A 16,191-nucleotide genomic window follows, 5' to 3' on the forward strand; every position below is an offset into this window, starting at 1 on the left:
TATATAAGTGTCTGCAGTAGGCATCCTGTAGCATGTATATAAGTGTCTGCCAGATGGCATTCTGTAGCATGTATATAAGTGTCTGCAGTGGCATTCTGTCGCATGTATTAAGTGTTCAGCCAGTGACATTCTGTAGCAGTATATAAGTGTCTGCAGGTGGCATCTGTAGCATGTATATAAGTGTCTGCAAAGGCATTCTGTAGCATGATATAAGTGTCTGCAGTGGCATTCTGTAGCATGTATATAAGTGTCTGGCAGTATGGCATTCTGTAGCATGTATATAAGTGTCTGCAGTGGCATTCTGTTGCATGTATTTAAGTGTCTGCCAATGGCATTCTGTAGCATGTATATAAGTGTCTGCAGTGGCATCCTCTGAAGCATGTATATAAGTGTCTGCAGTGGCATTCTTTAGCATGTATATAAGTGTCTGCAGGGGCATTTCTGGCATAGGTCTACAGTGGCATTCTGTAGCATGTATATAAGTGTCTGCAATGGCATTCTGTAGCATGTACATAAGTGTCTGCAATGGCATTCTGTAGCATGTATATAAGTGTCTGCAATGACATTCTGTAGCATGTATATAAGTGTCTGCAATGGCATTCTGTAGCATGTATATAAGTGTCTGCAATGGCATTCTGTAGCATGTACATAAGTGTCTGCAATGGCATTCTGTAGCATGTATATAAGTGTCTGCATTGGCATTCTGTAGCATGTATATAAGTGTCTGCAATGGCATTCTGTAGCATGTATATAAGTGTCTGCAGTGGCATTCTGTAGCATGTATATAAGTGTCTGCAGTGGCATTCTATAGCATGTATATATGTGTCTGCAGTGGCATTCTGTAGCATGTACATAAGTGTCTGCAATGACATTCTGTAGCATGTATATAAGTGTCTGCAGTGGCATTCTGTAGCATGTATATAAGTGTCTGCAGTGGCATTCTGTAGCATGTATATAAGTGTCTGCAGTGGCATTCTGTAGCATGTATATTAGTGTCTACAGTGGCATTCTGTAGCATGTATATAAGTGTCTGCAGTGGCATCCTGTAGCATGTATATAAGTGTCTGCCGTAGCATTCTGTAGCATGTATATAAGTGTCTGCAATGACATTCTGTAGCATGTATATAAGTGTCTGCAATGGCATTCTGTAGCATGTATATAAGTGTCTGCAGTGGCATTCTGTAGCATGTATATAAGTGTCTACACTGGCATCTTGTAGCATGTATATGTGTCTGCAGTGGCATCCTGTAGCAGGTATATCGGTGTATGCAGTGACATCCTGTAGCATGTACATAAGTGTCTGCAGTGGCATTCTGTAGCATGTATATAAGTGTCTGCAGTGGCATCCTGTAGCAGGTATATAATTGTCTACAGTGGCATCCTGTAGCAGGTATATAAGTGTCTGCAGTGGCATCCTGAAGCAGGTATATAAGTGTCTACAGTGGCATCCTGTAGCATGTATATAAGTGTCTGCAGTGGCATCCTGAAGCAGGTATATAAGTGTCTGCAGTGGCATCCTGAAGCAGGTATATAAGTGACTGCAGTGGCATCCTGAAGCAGGTATATAAGTGTCTGCAGTGGAATCCTGTAGCAGGTACATTAATGTCTGCAGTGGCATCCTGTAGCAGGTATATAAGTGTCTGCAGTGGCATCCTGTAGCAGGTATATAAGTGTCTGCAGTGGCATCCTGTAGCATGTATATAAGTGTCTGCAGTGGCATCCTGTAGCAGGTATATAAGTGTCTGCAGTGGCATCCTGAAGCAGGTATATAAGTGTCTGCAGTGGCATCCTGAAGCAGGTATATAAGTGTCTGCAGTGGCATCCTGAAGCAGGTATATAATTGTCTACAGTGGCATCCTGTAGCAGGTATATAAGTGTCTGCAGTGGCATCCTGAAGCAGGTATATAAGTGTCTGCAGTGGCATCCTGAAGCAGGTATATAAGTGACTGCAGTGGCATCCTGAAGCAGGTATATAAGTGTCTGCAGTGGCATCCTGAAGCAGGTATATAAGTGTCTGCAGTGGCATCCTGAAGCAGGTATATAAGTGTCTGCAGTGGCATCCTGTAGCATGTATATAATGGTCTGCAGGGCTGTAGCATGTATATAAGTGACTGCAGTGGCATCCTGAAGCAGGTATATAATTGACTGCAGTGGCATCCTGAAGCAGGTATATAAGTGACTGCAGTGGCATCCTGAAGCAGGTATATAAGTGTCTGCAGTGGCATCCTGAAGCAGGTATATAAGTGTCTGCAGTGGCATCCTGAAGCAGGTATATAAGTGTCTGCAGTGGCATCCTGTAGCATGTATATAATGGTCTGCAGGGCTGTAGCATGTATATAAGTGACTGCAGTGGCATCCTGAAGCAGGTATATAAGTGTCTGCAGTGGCATTCTGTAGCATGTATATAAGTGTCTGCAGTGGCATCCTGTAGCATGTATATAATGGTCTGCAGGGCTGTAGCATGGATTTTTAAGGATACATTGTGGCATATGTATCAAGGTCTGTCGGACCTGATCCGACAGTGCGGATCAGGTCCGACAGACCTCGCTGAATACGGCGAGCAATACACTCGCCGTATTCAGCATTGCACCAGCAGTTCACAAGAGCTGCTGGTGCAACGCCGCCCCCTGCAGACTCGTGGCCAATAGGCCGCCAGCAAGGGGGTGTCAATCAACCCGATCGTACTCGATCGGGTTGATTTCCGGCGATGTCTGTCCGCCTGCTCAGAGCATTTGGACAGGTTATGGAGCAGTAGTCTTTGTGACCACTGCTTCATAACTGCTGTTTCTGGCGAGCCTGCATGCTTGCCAGAAACACGAGGCATCAAGCTCCATACGGAGCTTGATACATATGCCCCATTTTCTTTAATCACATGACAAAACCTTATTATTTTATATTTAATGCTACATAAAATTCTCATCAGGAAAACATTTACTTGAAAGAACGTCATGCTGGAGCCTCCATGAATTGTACCATACTCAATAGTCGTCTGATCTGCCAGGTCATCTACAGACTCTATGGGCACATCCATCCTTTGCACAGTGAGAAAGGCAGCGAGATTTGCTGTGTACGATGAGATGATTATAAGAGTAAATGCCCACCTGCATACAGAAAATAGTAAGAGCTCATTAATAAACACTTTCCTGTGAACCTCTTAACCTTTTATGCAGAAATATGAGATTTAATTTTTCAACAAATGAAGGAGGTCAGAGAAACATTTTGAAAGTGTTCATCCCTGATGTACCAGTCATATTAGCAGACCTATAACATAGTAACACAGGTGTCTACAATGTAAGTCTAGTATCCAGCTGCTAGCTGTTTTTAGCTACACATTTTTAAAATGATCTATACAAAGGATAAAATAAAGTGTAACGAGTATATCTTTGTTAACTTAAGTGACTTTTCAGCGTTAAAATTTCAGAGTTAAAATTCTCATTAAAGGGGGCTTTGACAGGCTGAAATATCAGAAACTGCAAGAGACCATATGAAAATCCGTCAATTATCATAGGAATATCTCATCATTAAAACATAAAAGTGACATATCTCAGTATATGATGGCGAACTGAACAAAATCATATTGGTTCTTAGGTGGCAGCCTAACCACAGATTGCAACCCCTCGCTGGTTTGCTGCGTAATATAGAAAGAAGGTGTCTGATAAATCAATGCTGTAATTTCGTCATGGAGGAGTTATATGCAGCTATGCAAGCCCATCTAGGAAACTTGGTAAATACATTTTGTCAAAGATTTGATGATCTCATATTGACTCTACAAGTGGGGAGATCAGTAAAAGATCGGCTACCGCATGGAAAGCTGGATGGTGAATCTGTCAGCCCAAGACGAGAGGTTTTGTCTAGTGTATTGCTGCAACTTACCTCTTTTCCCTTAAAAGTGCTTCCTGAGTTTGTTTTGGAAAGGGAGATGATCCATGTGTCCAGACCACCTTTGGCTGCCTTCCACACACCACTTTGCAGATGATAGACCACAGAGTAGTGGAGAAGTTCTTGGCTGTTAGCGATGGGACCTCCAGCACATTGCAATCTCAAGATCAGAGAGATGAGAATAGCCTATTAGATGGAGGTCCAATCCCCATTCCAGAACAAGCAAAATACGACATCACAAGCCTGCTGGGCACCAGTTAAGTCTGTATGGACTCCGTCTTCAGTGGGATGATTCAAGCTGTTAACCTAGGCCACATTCTAATGGATACGGGAAGTCATGGAACTCATGGTAGGTGCTGAGGCCTTTGCAAGGACGCACCCCTTGGCATTCTAGAGAAACAATATCGTTGTGGCCACCTTTCTGGCTATGCTGTCCAGTTGGATAGATTTTGGAACCAACCACAAGAAATGTTGACTGCCAATTTCCTACCAGAGGACATTCTCCTCCATCCAATAATAAATGGATGAATGGGAGTGGGATAGTGCTCATTATACTATCAAGACTTTTCAAATGTCTCCCTTTAACTATTTTAGCAGGACAATATTATGGGGTCGATTTATTAAGGCATCAATCTGGACGCATTCGCTGAGGTCAATACTCTAGCCATACATTGCTGGTGCAAAACTACATTTTAACAGCCTTATTTATCAACAAGTCTGTTAAAAACATGCGAGTCAAGTACGGAGCGATTAGCATCAGACTGTTGATAAATAAGAGTCATCGATGTTGCGGATATCCTTATTTATCAAATTATTTACCCCGAATGTCCATCAAATGAAGACAGTTTTGTCTGTTTTTTTCCAACTTTATTTATACCATTTCATTACTGTCCATGAACAAGCACATTTCTCTAAAGCTAATCTTTTATTTTTCATCTGTTAATGTCCAAGAAATAGCTAGATTTATACCTGAACAAACAATATCTTATAGAAAGTTATTTTTCTATTAATTTTTTTATACAAAAAATTCTGATATATAATATATGTATCTGATTCATGACAGTTTAATGTTAGGTAAACTATCAAAGTATAATACAGAATGTAACAAATGGCACTTACAAGTTCTGATGACATTAGTGGCCTCAAAGGTGGCGGTTTGAATTATAGGTATGCTGCGTTGGAATAGACGTGAGCGTACCTGTTGAATGTTTGATAAATTGGCAAGAGGGTCAAATAGAGTCGAATGTGAGGGATCAGCAGTATTACGCTCGAATAACACAAGCATCGATTTGCATCGCATTGATCTTGTGGGAGCGTATATTACATCAAACATTTCAACATTTGACAATGTTGACGCTATGTCAACTACGGCGGATCAACTTTGCGTCTAATTTGATGCGGAGTTCCAGCGTATTATCAGTTGAAGCATTGATAAATCGGCCCCTGTGTCATCTTTGGATGACAGTCTGATATCACAGACTCCTAGAAACTGAAATAATAAAGATATTGTTGGGGAGACATAGTTTTACCTTCTCCTGCTTACAGTATAGGGATTTATAGTATTGTTATATAACTATTGAGATAAAACCTCATTATGTAAGTTGCATTGTATATAATTTATGACTACATTCGTATGTACTTTGTTCTTTCTTCTAGTGTATGTAGCACCTGACTCATTTCCTGTGAAAGGATTATTAACTTCATCTATGGTTTTATTGGACAGCCGGTTGGTTTAACAGATATATAGATATGAGTTGTGTTTGATAGTTCAGCTGTCATACCAATTGTTCATTAGATTTATTACTAGTTACATAGGTTTTATACTGTAGGTACCCTCTTATCTAGATGGCCCTCCCAGATAGATTGGAGAGTTTATGTTTTTGCTTTGTTATATTCCTGAGTCTTCCCTTTATACCTCATTCAGTGTAATAGACTATATAATAGTTATCCATATATAGAGGCTGACCTTCGTGGGTAGTCATTCATGGCCCTAAGCTATCAGTGGCTGGGATAGCTCCTTATGATAACTGTAATGTGCAAGCCTTATACTTTTGGTTGGGAGGTTAATCTCTTAGTACTTCTACATATATTTGACATTTGAGAGGTCTCCTTTCAGCCTTTTGTTTAGCGCCCTCCTCTAGCTCCAGTTACGTTATTTACTCTCACGCCTTATTTATTAGAAGATATTTTGAGACATCTTGCTCCTTATGATTTAGTGCAAGTTTATACTTCTTGTCATGAGGTCAGTTTCCTAGTACTGCTAATGTTGCTGAAGATACAGTTTTATTCACATTGCCTCACTGCGTCTCATATTTACTCACCCTATAATTGTTTGATGCAATAGTTCCCCTTATATCCTTAAAATAAGATTTGTGCCATCATAGCTGCATAGCGTCTCCTTTTATTTTAGATAAATCTTCCAGTACATAATTACAGCATTGAAAGCCTTTTTAGGCACTATAATTGTAGCTGTTTTTTGTTTGTTTTTTTAAATGCTGCATTGTTCTTAGACCCAAAAGTGCCCATTGTGTTCTGCTAAACTCCCTCCTATGAGTCATTAAAGCATATATAGTGACCCTCTAAGTATTAGTAGGACTTTATCCTATCAAACTGAGGTTTCATTCATTCCATACTTATTGAAGTCATAGATGTCTTTTACTGTCAATGTGGTTGATGTAGAATGTGTATTCCATAGCATTCTGAAGCTGACCTATCAGTCTGTTGTATGGATATATGTTTTATGTTGCTATTTCTTAAAAACCTCAATAAAGAGTAAGTAAAATGATTAAAGGTGTAGTCAAGTCAAAACTAAACTTTCATGATCAAGATAGGGCATGCCATTTAAATAACTTTCCATTTTACTTTTATCATTTTATTTGCTTTGTTCTCTTAGTATTCTTTGTTGAAAGCTAAACATAGTTAGGCTAATAAAACTGATTTCTAAGCTGTTGAAGGCCGCCTCTTATCTCAGTGCATTTTGACAGTTTTAGCTGTTAGACAGTGCTAGTTCATTTGTGCCATGTAAATAACATTGTGCTCACTTCCAATGAGCTATTTAGGATTCTGCACTGATTGACTAAAATGTAAGTCTGTCAAAAGAACTGAGAGATAAGGGGCAGTCTGCAGATGATTAGATACAAGGTAATCACAGAGGTAAAAAGTGTATTAACATAACTGAGATAAGATGCAGTCTGCAGAGGCTTAGATACAGGGTAATCACAGAGGTAAAAACTATATTAATATAACTGAGATAAGGAGCAGTCTGCAGAGGCTTAGATACAGGGAAATCACAGAGGTAAAAAGTATATTAATATAACTGAGATAAGGAGCAGTCTGCAGAGGCTTAGATACAGGGTAATTACAGAGGTAAAATGTATATTAATATAACTAAGATAAGGGGCAGTGTACAGAGGCTTAGATACAAGGTAATCACAGAGGTAAAAAGTATATTAATATAACTGAGATAAGGAGCAGTCTGCAGAGGCTTAGATACAAGGTAATCACAGAGGTAGAAAGTGTATTAATATAACAGAGATAAGGAGCAGTCTGCAGAGGCTTATATACAGGGTAATCACAGAGGTAAAAAGTATATTAATATAACTGAGATAAGGAGCAGTCTGCAGAGGCTTAGATACAAGGTAATCACAGAGGTAAAAACTATATTAATATAACTGAGATAAGGGGCAGTCTGCAGAGGCTTAGATACAAGGTTATCACAGAGGTAAAAAATATATTAATTTAACTGAGATAAGGGGGGCAGTCTGCAGAGGCTTAGATACAGGGTATTCACAGAGGTAAAAAGTACATTAATTTAACTGATATAAGGGGCAGTCTGCAGAGGCTTAGATACAAGGTTATCACAGAGGTAAAAAGTATATTAATATAACTGAGATAAGGGGGCAGTCTGCAGAGGCTTAGATAGAAGGTAATCACAGAGGTAAAAAGTATATTAATATAACTGAGATAAGGGGCAGTCTGCAGAGGCTTAGATAGAAGGTAATTACAGAGGTAAAAAGTATATTAATATAACTGACATAAGGAGCAGTCTGCAGAGGGTTAGATACAGGGTAATCACAGAGGTAAAAAGTATAATAATATAACTGAGATAAAGGAGCAGTCTACAGAGGCTTAGATACAAGGTTATCACAGAGGTAAAAAGTATATTAATATAACTGAGATAAGGGGGCAGTCTGCAGAGGCTTAGATAGAAGGTAATCACAGAGGTAAAAAGTATATTAATATAACTGAGATAAGGGGCAGTCTGCAGAGGCTTAGATAGAAGGTAATCACAGAGGTAAAAAGTATATTAATATAACTGAGATAAGGGGCAGTCTGCAGAGGCTTAGATACAAGGTAATCACAGAGGTAAAATGTATATTAATATAACTGAGATAAGGAGCAGTCTGCAGAGGCTTAGATACAAGGTAATCACAGAGGTAGCAGTCTGCAGAGGCTTAGATACAAGGTAATCACAGAGGTAAAATGTATATTAATATAACTGAGATAAGGAGCAGTCTGCAGAGGCTTAGATACAAGGTAATCACAGAGGTAAAAAGTATATTAATATAACTGAGATAAGGGGCAGTCTGCAGAGGCTTAGATAGAAGGTAATCACAGAGGTAAAAAGTATATTAATATATCTGAGAATTTTGCATGTGGATGCTGTATTTTACACCTAGCTTGCATCTCTCTTATCTAGCTTGGTAAGTAACTAAGGCCTAGATTTGGAGTTTGGCGGTAGCCGTGAAAACCAGCGTTAGAGGCTCCTAACGCTGGTTTTAGGCTACCTCCGGTATTTGGAGTCACTCAAAAAAGGGTCTAACGCTCACTTTTCAGCCGCGACTTTTCCATACCGCAGATCCCCTTACGTCATTTGCGTATCCTATCTTTTCAATGGGATCTTTCTAACTACGGTATTTAGAGTCGTGTCTGAAGTGAGCGTTAGAAATCTAACGACAAAACTCCAGCCGCAGGAAAAAGTCAGTAGTTAAGAGCTTTCTGGGCTAACGCCGGTTCATAAAGCTCTTAACTACTGTACTCTAAAGTACACTAACACCCATAAACTAACTATGTACCCCTAAACCGAGGCCCCCCCCACATCGCCGCCACTCGATTTAATTTTTTTAACCCCTAATCTGCCGACCGCCACCTACGTTATCCTTATGTACCCCTAATCTACTGCCCTAACATCGCCGACCACTATATTATATTTATTAACCCCTAACCTGCCCCCCACAACGTCACAGCCAGCTACCTAAATAATTAACCCCTAATCTGCCGACCGCAAAGAGCCGCCACCTACATTATAGCTATGTACCCCTAATCTGCTGCCCCTAACACCGCCGACCCCTATATTATATTTATTAACCCCTAATCTGCCCCCCTCAACGTCGCCTCCACCTGCCTACACTTATTAACCCCTAATCTGCCGAGCGGACCTGAGCGCTACTATAATAAAGTTATTAACCCCTAATCCGCCTCACTAACCCTATAATAAATAGTATTAACCCCTAATCTGCCCTCCCTAACATCGCCAACACCTAACTTCAATTATTAACCCCTAATCTGCCGACTGGAGCTCACCGCTATTCTAATAAATGTATTAACCCCTAAAGCTAAGTCTAACCCTAACACTAACACCCCCCTAAATTAAATATAATTTTAATCTAACGAAATTAATTAACTCTTATTAAATAAATTATTCCTATTTAAAGCTAAATACTTACCTGTAAAATAAACCCTAATATAGCTACAATATAAATTATATTTATATTATAGCTATTTTAGGATTAATAATTATTTTACAGGTAACTTTGTATTTATTTTAACCAGGTACAATAGCTATTAAATAGTTAAGAACTATTTAATAGCTAAAATAGTTAAAATAATTACAAATTTACCTGTAAAATAAATCCTAACCTAAGTTACAATTAAACCTAACACTACACTATCAATAAATTAATTAAATAAAATACCTACAATTAAACCTAACACTACACTATCAATAAATTAATTAAATACAATACCTACAAATAACTACAATGAAATAAACTAACTAAAGTACAAAAAATAAAAAAGTACTAAGTTACAAAAAATAATAAAATATTTACAAACATAAGAAAAATATTACAACAATTTTAAACTAATTACACCTACTCTAAGCCCCCTAATAAAATAACAAAGCCCCCCAAAATAAAAAAAATGCCCTACCCTATTCTAGATTACTAAAGTTCAAAGCTCTTTTACCTTACCAGCCCTGAACAGGGCCCTTTGCGGGGCATGCCCCAAGAAGTTCAGCTCTTTTGCCTGTAAAAAAAAAACATACAATACCCCCCCAACATTACAACCCACAACCCACATACCCCTAATCTAACCCAAACCCCCCTTAAATAAACCTAACACTAAGCCCCTGAAGATCTCCCTACCTTGAGTCGTCTTCACCCAGCCGAGCCAAATTCTTCATCCAAGCGGAGCAAGAAGAGGTCCTCCATCCGGTAGAAGTCTTCATCCAAGCGGGGCAGAAGAGGTCTTCCATCCGATTGAAGTCTTCATCCAAGCGGGATCTTCTATCGTCATCCATCCGGAGCGGAGCAGCAGGATCCTGAAGACCTCCGACGCGGAACATCCATCCTGGCCGATGACTGAACGACGAATGACTTTTCCTTTAAATGACGTCAGCCAAGATGGCGTCCCTCGAATTCCGATTGGCTGATAGGATTCTATCAGCCAATCGGAATTAAGGTAGGAATATTCTGATTGGCTGATGGAATCAGCCAATCAGAATCAAGTTCAATCGATTGGCTGATCCAATCAGCCAATCAGATTGATCTTGATTCTGATTGGCTGATTCCATCAGCCAATCAGAATATTCCTACCTTAATTCCGATTGGCTGATAGAATCCTATCAGCCAATCGGAATTCGAGGGACGCCATCTTGGATGACGTCCCTTAAAGGAACCGTCATTCTTCAGTTGGACGTCACCGGATGAAGATGGGTCCGCGGTGGAGGTCTTCAGGATGGAGCCGGTCCTCATCGGATGAAGATAGAAGATGCCGCTTGGAAGATGATGGTTGCCGTTCCGGATCTACTCTTCTTCCCGGATAGGATGAAGACTTTGGAGCCTCTTCTGTACCTCTTCAGCCACCGGATGATGGATCGCCAGCCCCCGCTTGGGTTGGATGAAGATTTTGGAGCCAGGACCGATCGGTGAACCTGATATGGTGAAGACAAGGTAGGATGATCTTCAGGGGCTTAGTGTTAGGTTTATTTAAGGGGGGTTTGGGTTAGATTAGGGGTATGTGGGTGGTGGGTTGTAATGTTGGGGGGGGGTACTGTATGTTTTTTTTTACAGGCAAAAGAGCTGAACTTCTTGGGGCATGCCCCGCAAAGGGCCCTGTTCAGGGCTGGTAAGGTAAAAGAGCTTTGAACTTTAGTAATTTAGAATAGGGTAGGGCATTTTTTTTATTTTGGGGGGCTTTGTTATTTTATTAGGGGGCTTAGAGTAGGTGTAATTAGTTTAAAATTGTTGTAATATTTTTCTTATGTTTGTAAATATTTTTTTATTTTTTGTAACTTAGTTCTTTTTTATTTTTTGTACTTTAGTTAGTTTATTTCATTGTAGTTATTTGTAGATATTGTATTTAATTAATTTATTGATAGTGTAGTGTTAGGTTTAATTGTAGGTAATTGTAGGTATTTTATTTAATTAATTTATTGATAGTGTAGTGTTAGGTTTAATTGTAACTTAGGTTAGGATTTATTTTACAGGTAATTTTGTAATTATTTTAACTATTTTAGCTATTAAATAGTTCTTAACTATTTAATAGCTATTGTACCTGGTTAAAATAAATACAAAGTTACCTGTAAAATAAATATTAATCCTAAAATAGCTATAATATAATTATAATTTATATTGTAGCTATATTAGGATTTATTTTACAGGTAAGTATTTAGCTTTAAATAGGAATAATTTATTTAATAAGAGTTAATTAATTTCGTTAGATTTAAATTATATTTAACTTAGGGGGGTGTTAGTGTTAGGGTTAGACTTAGCTTTAGGGGTTAATACATTTATTAGAATAGCGGTGAGCTCCAGTCGGCAGATTAGGGGTTAATAATTGAAGTTAGGTGTCGGCGATGTTAGGGAGGGCAGATTAGGGGTTAATACTATTTATTATAGGGTTAGTGAGGCGGATTAGGGATTAATAACTTTATTATAGTAGCGCTGAGGTCCGCTCAGCAGATTAGGGGTTAATAAGTGTAGGCAGGTGGAGGTGACGTTGAGGAGGGCAGATTAGGGGTTAATAAATATGGTTGGCGGTGTTAGGGCAGCAGATTAGGGGTACATAGGGATAATGTAAGTAGCGGCGGTTTACGGAGCGGCAGATTAGGGGTTAATAATAATATGCAGGGGTCAGCAATAGCGGGGGCGGCAGAATAGGGGTTAATAAGTGTAAGGTTAGGGGTGTTTAGACTCGGGGTACATGTTAGAGTGTTAGGTGCAGACGTAGGAAGTGTTTCCCCATAGGAAACAATGGTGCTGCGTTAGGAGCTGAACGCGGCTTTTTTGCAGGTGTTAGGTTTTTTTTCAGCTCAAACAGCTCAAATAGGTATCGAGAGTTGCAGTTGCGTTAAATATGCTCTACGCTCCTTTTTTGGAGCCTAACGCAGCCTTTCTGTGGACTCTCAATACCAGAGTTATTTTTATGGTGCGGCCAGAAAAAAGCCAGCGTTAGCTACGCGGGTCCTTACCGACAAAACTCTAAATCTAGCCGTAAGAGACTGATTGGTGCATATGCACAGTGCACAGAGCATCACTTCAGCATCTACATGGTGAGTATGCACCAATAAGCTTCCTGTCTATTTCTAAGATTTTGTAGAGGTACCAATCTGGAATCAAAAATGCCATCCAGAGGAAAACAATTTGTGTCCTCCTAAAATATTTTGCCTAAATAATTAGGAATCTTTAAATGAATATATATTATATGCACACCCCTGAACTCTTATGAGCCTACTCTTCAAAAAGGAAAAAATTATACCAAGAGGCGTAACTAGAACCACGGGGCCCAGGTGCAAGAATCTAAGAAGGCCCCCCACCCACACCCCACACCCAAAATAAAGTGAATTTTATACATATTTTTTTTTTATTTTTTTTTACATTTAACGCAGAAAAAATAAATGTGAATCAGATTACATCTGCAAAAGGAGGTACACTGTGCCCACAGTCTGTGAGATGGTCTGACCCCCCATTACTGTATACAGTGACACTGTTTAACCCACCAGTACTGTATATAGTGAGTCGGTGACACAGTCTGTAATCTGCCGGTGAGATGGCTGGCCTGACCCTACCCGCCCAGTACTTTATAAAGTGACCACAGTAGTCTGTAACATGGTCCACCCCCCATACTGTATATAGTGGTACTGTATAGACTGACACTGTTTACCCCCTGCCCCCCCCATGCTGTAATAACAAGGTCTGTCATTTGCTGGTTCCACAAACATACACATACATGCATAAATACACACACACACACACACACATACATGCATGAATAAATACACATACAGACACATACATACACACACACACATAAACACCAATGGGTAAAACAGAAACACTAACCCCTGTAGTCAGAGACACTAACTAGTGAGGCATCATGTCACACTCACATGATATCAGTGCAGGCAGGGGCAGGTCAACGTTTTTTATTGTGAAAGAAAAACAAAAACAAAAAACATTTTTTTTTTTTTAAGCTGGGCCCCCGCCCTTGGGGGCCCAGTCGCAATTGCGACCTCTGCACCCCCTATAGGTGCGCCACTGATGTTTACTTTTGACTTTACTGTCACTTTAAATTACAGTTAGAGGGGGCAAAATAAGTAATACAAGTATATTGCTTACTACTACACCTAGTTGAACATTGTATATGAAAATCTGAGTGTTAATTTCCTGTGCCTTTTAAAAGAAGCTATAGCTCCTCCCCCAATGCCTACTCTAATTGGCTGTAATTGGAGCTACAAGTACATGGTAGAGATTACATTTTGGTACCACATAACCAGGTAGACTGGAGCACATAGAGTGTATTTTTCCTCACAAAGAATCCAGCCCTGAACATGACAGAATGATACAGTGACTCTTCTTACCAGACGCCACTGACACAGCGGGTAGACAAGGCTCTGGGTGCTATAGTAGATCCCTGCTGCATAAATCCTCCAACTGGGAACCAAAAGCTATTTCCAAGAGAGTACTGGTTCACTAAAAGATTGCACCTTCCTTGGGCGCAGGGGTGAGGACTGTACCATTCATATGGGGTCAACCTGATGAGACAAAATACATCAAACTCTATTAGTAAGGTAACATGTAATACTTATCCAGTTCCAACCTTTCAAGACTTGACTTTATTTGCTTTGTACTGCCGTGCCAGCTTGAAGAATGCTAGAACTATTAGCAAGGGAGTTAATAAATGCAAATTCCTCTTTCTGAAAAGGCTTCAATGACAGCCAATTAGTGCATCATTATGATAGTATACGATGTGTTGCTATATATTAAAAGTTCCTTCTAGTCAGAAGGGGTGGAGACATCAAGACAATTCCCTTTGGCACATCAGATAAATATAATTAGTAGATATTATCTAATCTGTCATTGTCAAGGAACCTAAAACAATATATTGAATTTGACATTCACAGAAATGTAAACCTAAAATAGACCACACACTATGGGCCTTGTTCTCTAAAGCTTTACCTAAAAGATCTGTAGGTCCTGCAAGACCCTTCACATGATTCTGAAAAAGCAAATTTTACCTAGAGATCTGTTAAGGGACATAGGGGCCGATTTAACATTGTGCGAGCAGACATGATCCGATATTGCAGATCATGTCCGCTGCACATCGATAAATGCTGACAGCATGCGCTCTCGGCATTTATCATTGCACCAGCAGTTCTTGTAAACTGCTGGTGCAATGCCGACCCTGCAGATTCAGGGGGTGTCAATCAAGCCGATCATACTCGATCGGGTTGATTTCTGGCTATTTCTGTCCACCTGCTCAGAGTAGGTGAACAGGTTATGGAGCAGCGGTCTTTAGACCGCTGCGTCATAACTTGTGTTTCTGGTGAGCCTGAAGGGTCGCTGGAAACACGGGGCATCAAGCTCCATACGGAGCTTGATAAATATGCCCCTTAGACTTAAAGGGACAGTCTAGGCCAAAATAAACTTTCATGATTCAGATAGGGCATGTAATTTTAAACAATTTTCCACTTTACTTTTATCACCAATTTTGCTTTGTTCTCTTGGTATTCTTAGTTGAAAGCTTAACCTAGGAGGTTCATATGCTAATTTCTTAGACCTTGAAGCCCACCTTAGACCTTGAAGCCCACCTCTTTCAGATTGCATTTTAACAGTTTTTCACCACTAGAGGGTGTTAGTTCACATATTTCATATAGATAACACTGTGCTCGTGCACGAGAAGTTATCTGGGAGCAGGCACTGATTGGCTAATCTGCAAGTCTGTCAAAAGAACTGAAAAAAGGGGCAGTTTGCAGAGCTTAGATACAAAATAATCACAGAGGTTAAAATTATATTATAACTGTGTTAGTTATGCAAAACTGGGAAATGGGTAATAAAGGGATTATCTATCTTTTAAAACAATACAAATTTTGGTGTAGACTGTCCCTTTAAGGTCTGTATGTGAGGCAGACACATATACATTACAGCATATTACTCAGTAAAATTAACAGTTTAAAAACTGTATTGAAAGTACAAAGTAAAAAATTGCATGAAAAATCAAATTAATAGCACACATTAATATTCGCATTGACAGTATGCAGCAAAGTGTTAATTCAAAGTTGGCAAAGTTTGTCTCAAACTATGCAATGTACTTATTACATTGATATGAAAAGGCATGTAAGTAAAACTAGATGCAAATGCAAGCTAAAGTATGTTCAAAACACAAATAGATTTGTACTTGCTTAAAAAATGTTGTAAGCACAGTGCCAATTACACTCCCCTGCAATTCTCCATTCCGGAGAACTTCATTAATTTTATAGGGGCAGCTCACTATGAGACTTCCAGGTTCACCCCCTATTTTGGAATGTGCTCTAAACCTTCTAACAGCGTTTATCTGTTCAACAAATAAGGTTCTATTTTTGTTAATAATTTAATTAAATTGTAATAACCATGTTTGTCTGATTAAAGGGACAGTAACTATGTTGTTGTTTTTTTATTACTGTGCAGTATGAACACAATTAAAGAAGTTATTTTGAGATTCACCTTTTATGAAGTCAATTTTAAATAGATTTTTGTCCCTCAAAATTGCCCC

The 16,191-nt window shown here is 39.3% G+C and overlaps 1 protein-coding gene across 1 annotated transcript in view; it reads right to left on the reverse strand.

Moving 5' to 3' along the window:
• Positions 1–107: 107 nt before the first annotated feature.
• GRIK4 (glutamate ionotropic receptor kainate type subunit 4) overlaps positions 108–16,191 on the reverse strand; it is a 777,161-nt gene continuing 761,077 nt past the window's right edge. Inside the window, exons 14-16 of the mRNA XM_053691193.1 lie at positions 14,021–14,194; positions 2,936–3,101; positions 108–230 (exon numbers count right to left, since the gene is read on the reverse strand). Coding sequence (XP_053547168.1) covers positions 108–230; positions 2,936–3,101; positions 14,021–14,194 — 463 coding nt within the window. The remainder of the gene's footprint in view (positions 231–2,935; positions 3,102–14,020; positions 14,195–16,191) is intronic.

Source organism: Bombina bombina, chromosome 8 (genome assembly GCF_027579735.1).
Source record: "Bombina bombina isolate aBomBom1 chromosome 8, aBomBom1.pri, whole genome shotgun sequence".
Taxonomy (NCBI): Eukaryota; Metazoa; Chordata; class Amphibia; order Anura; family Bombinatoridae; genus Bombina; species Bombina bombina.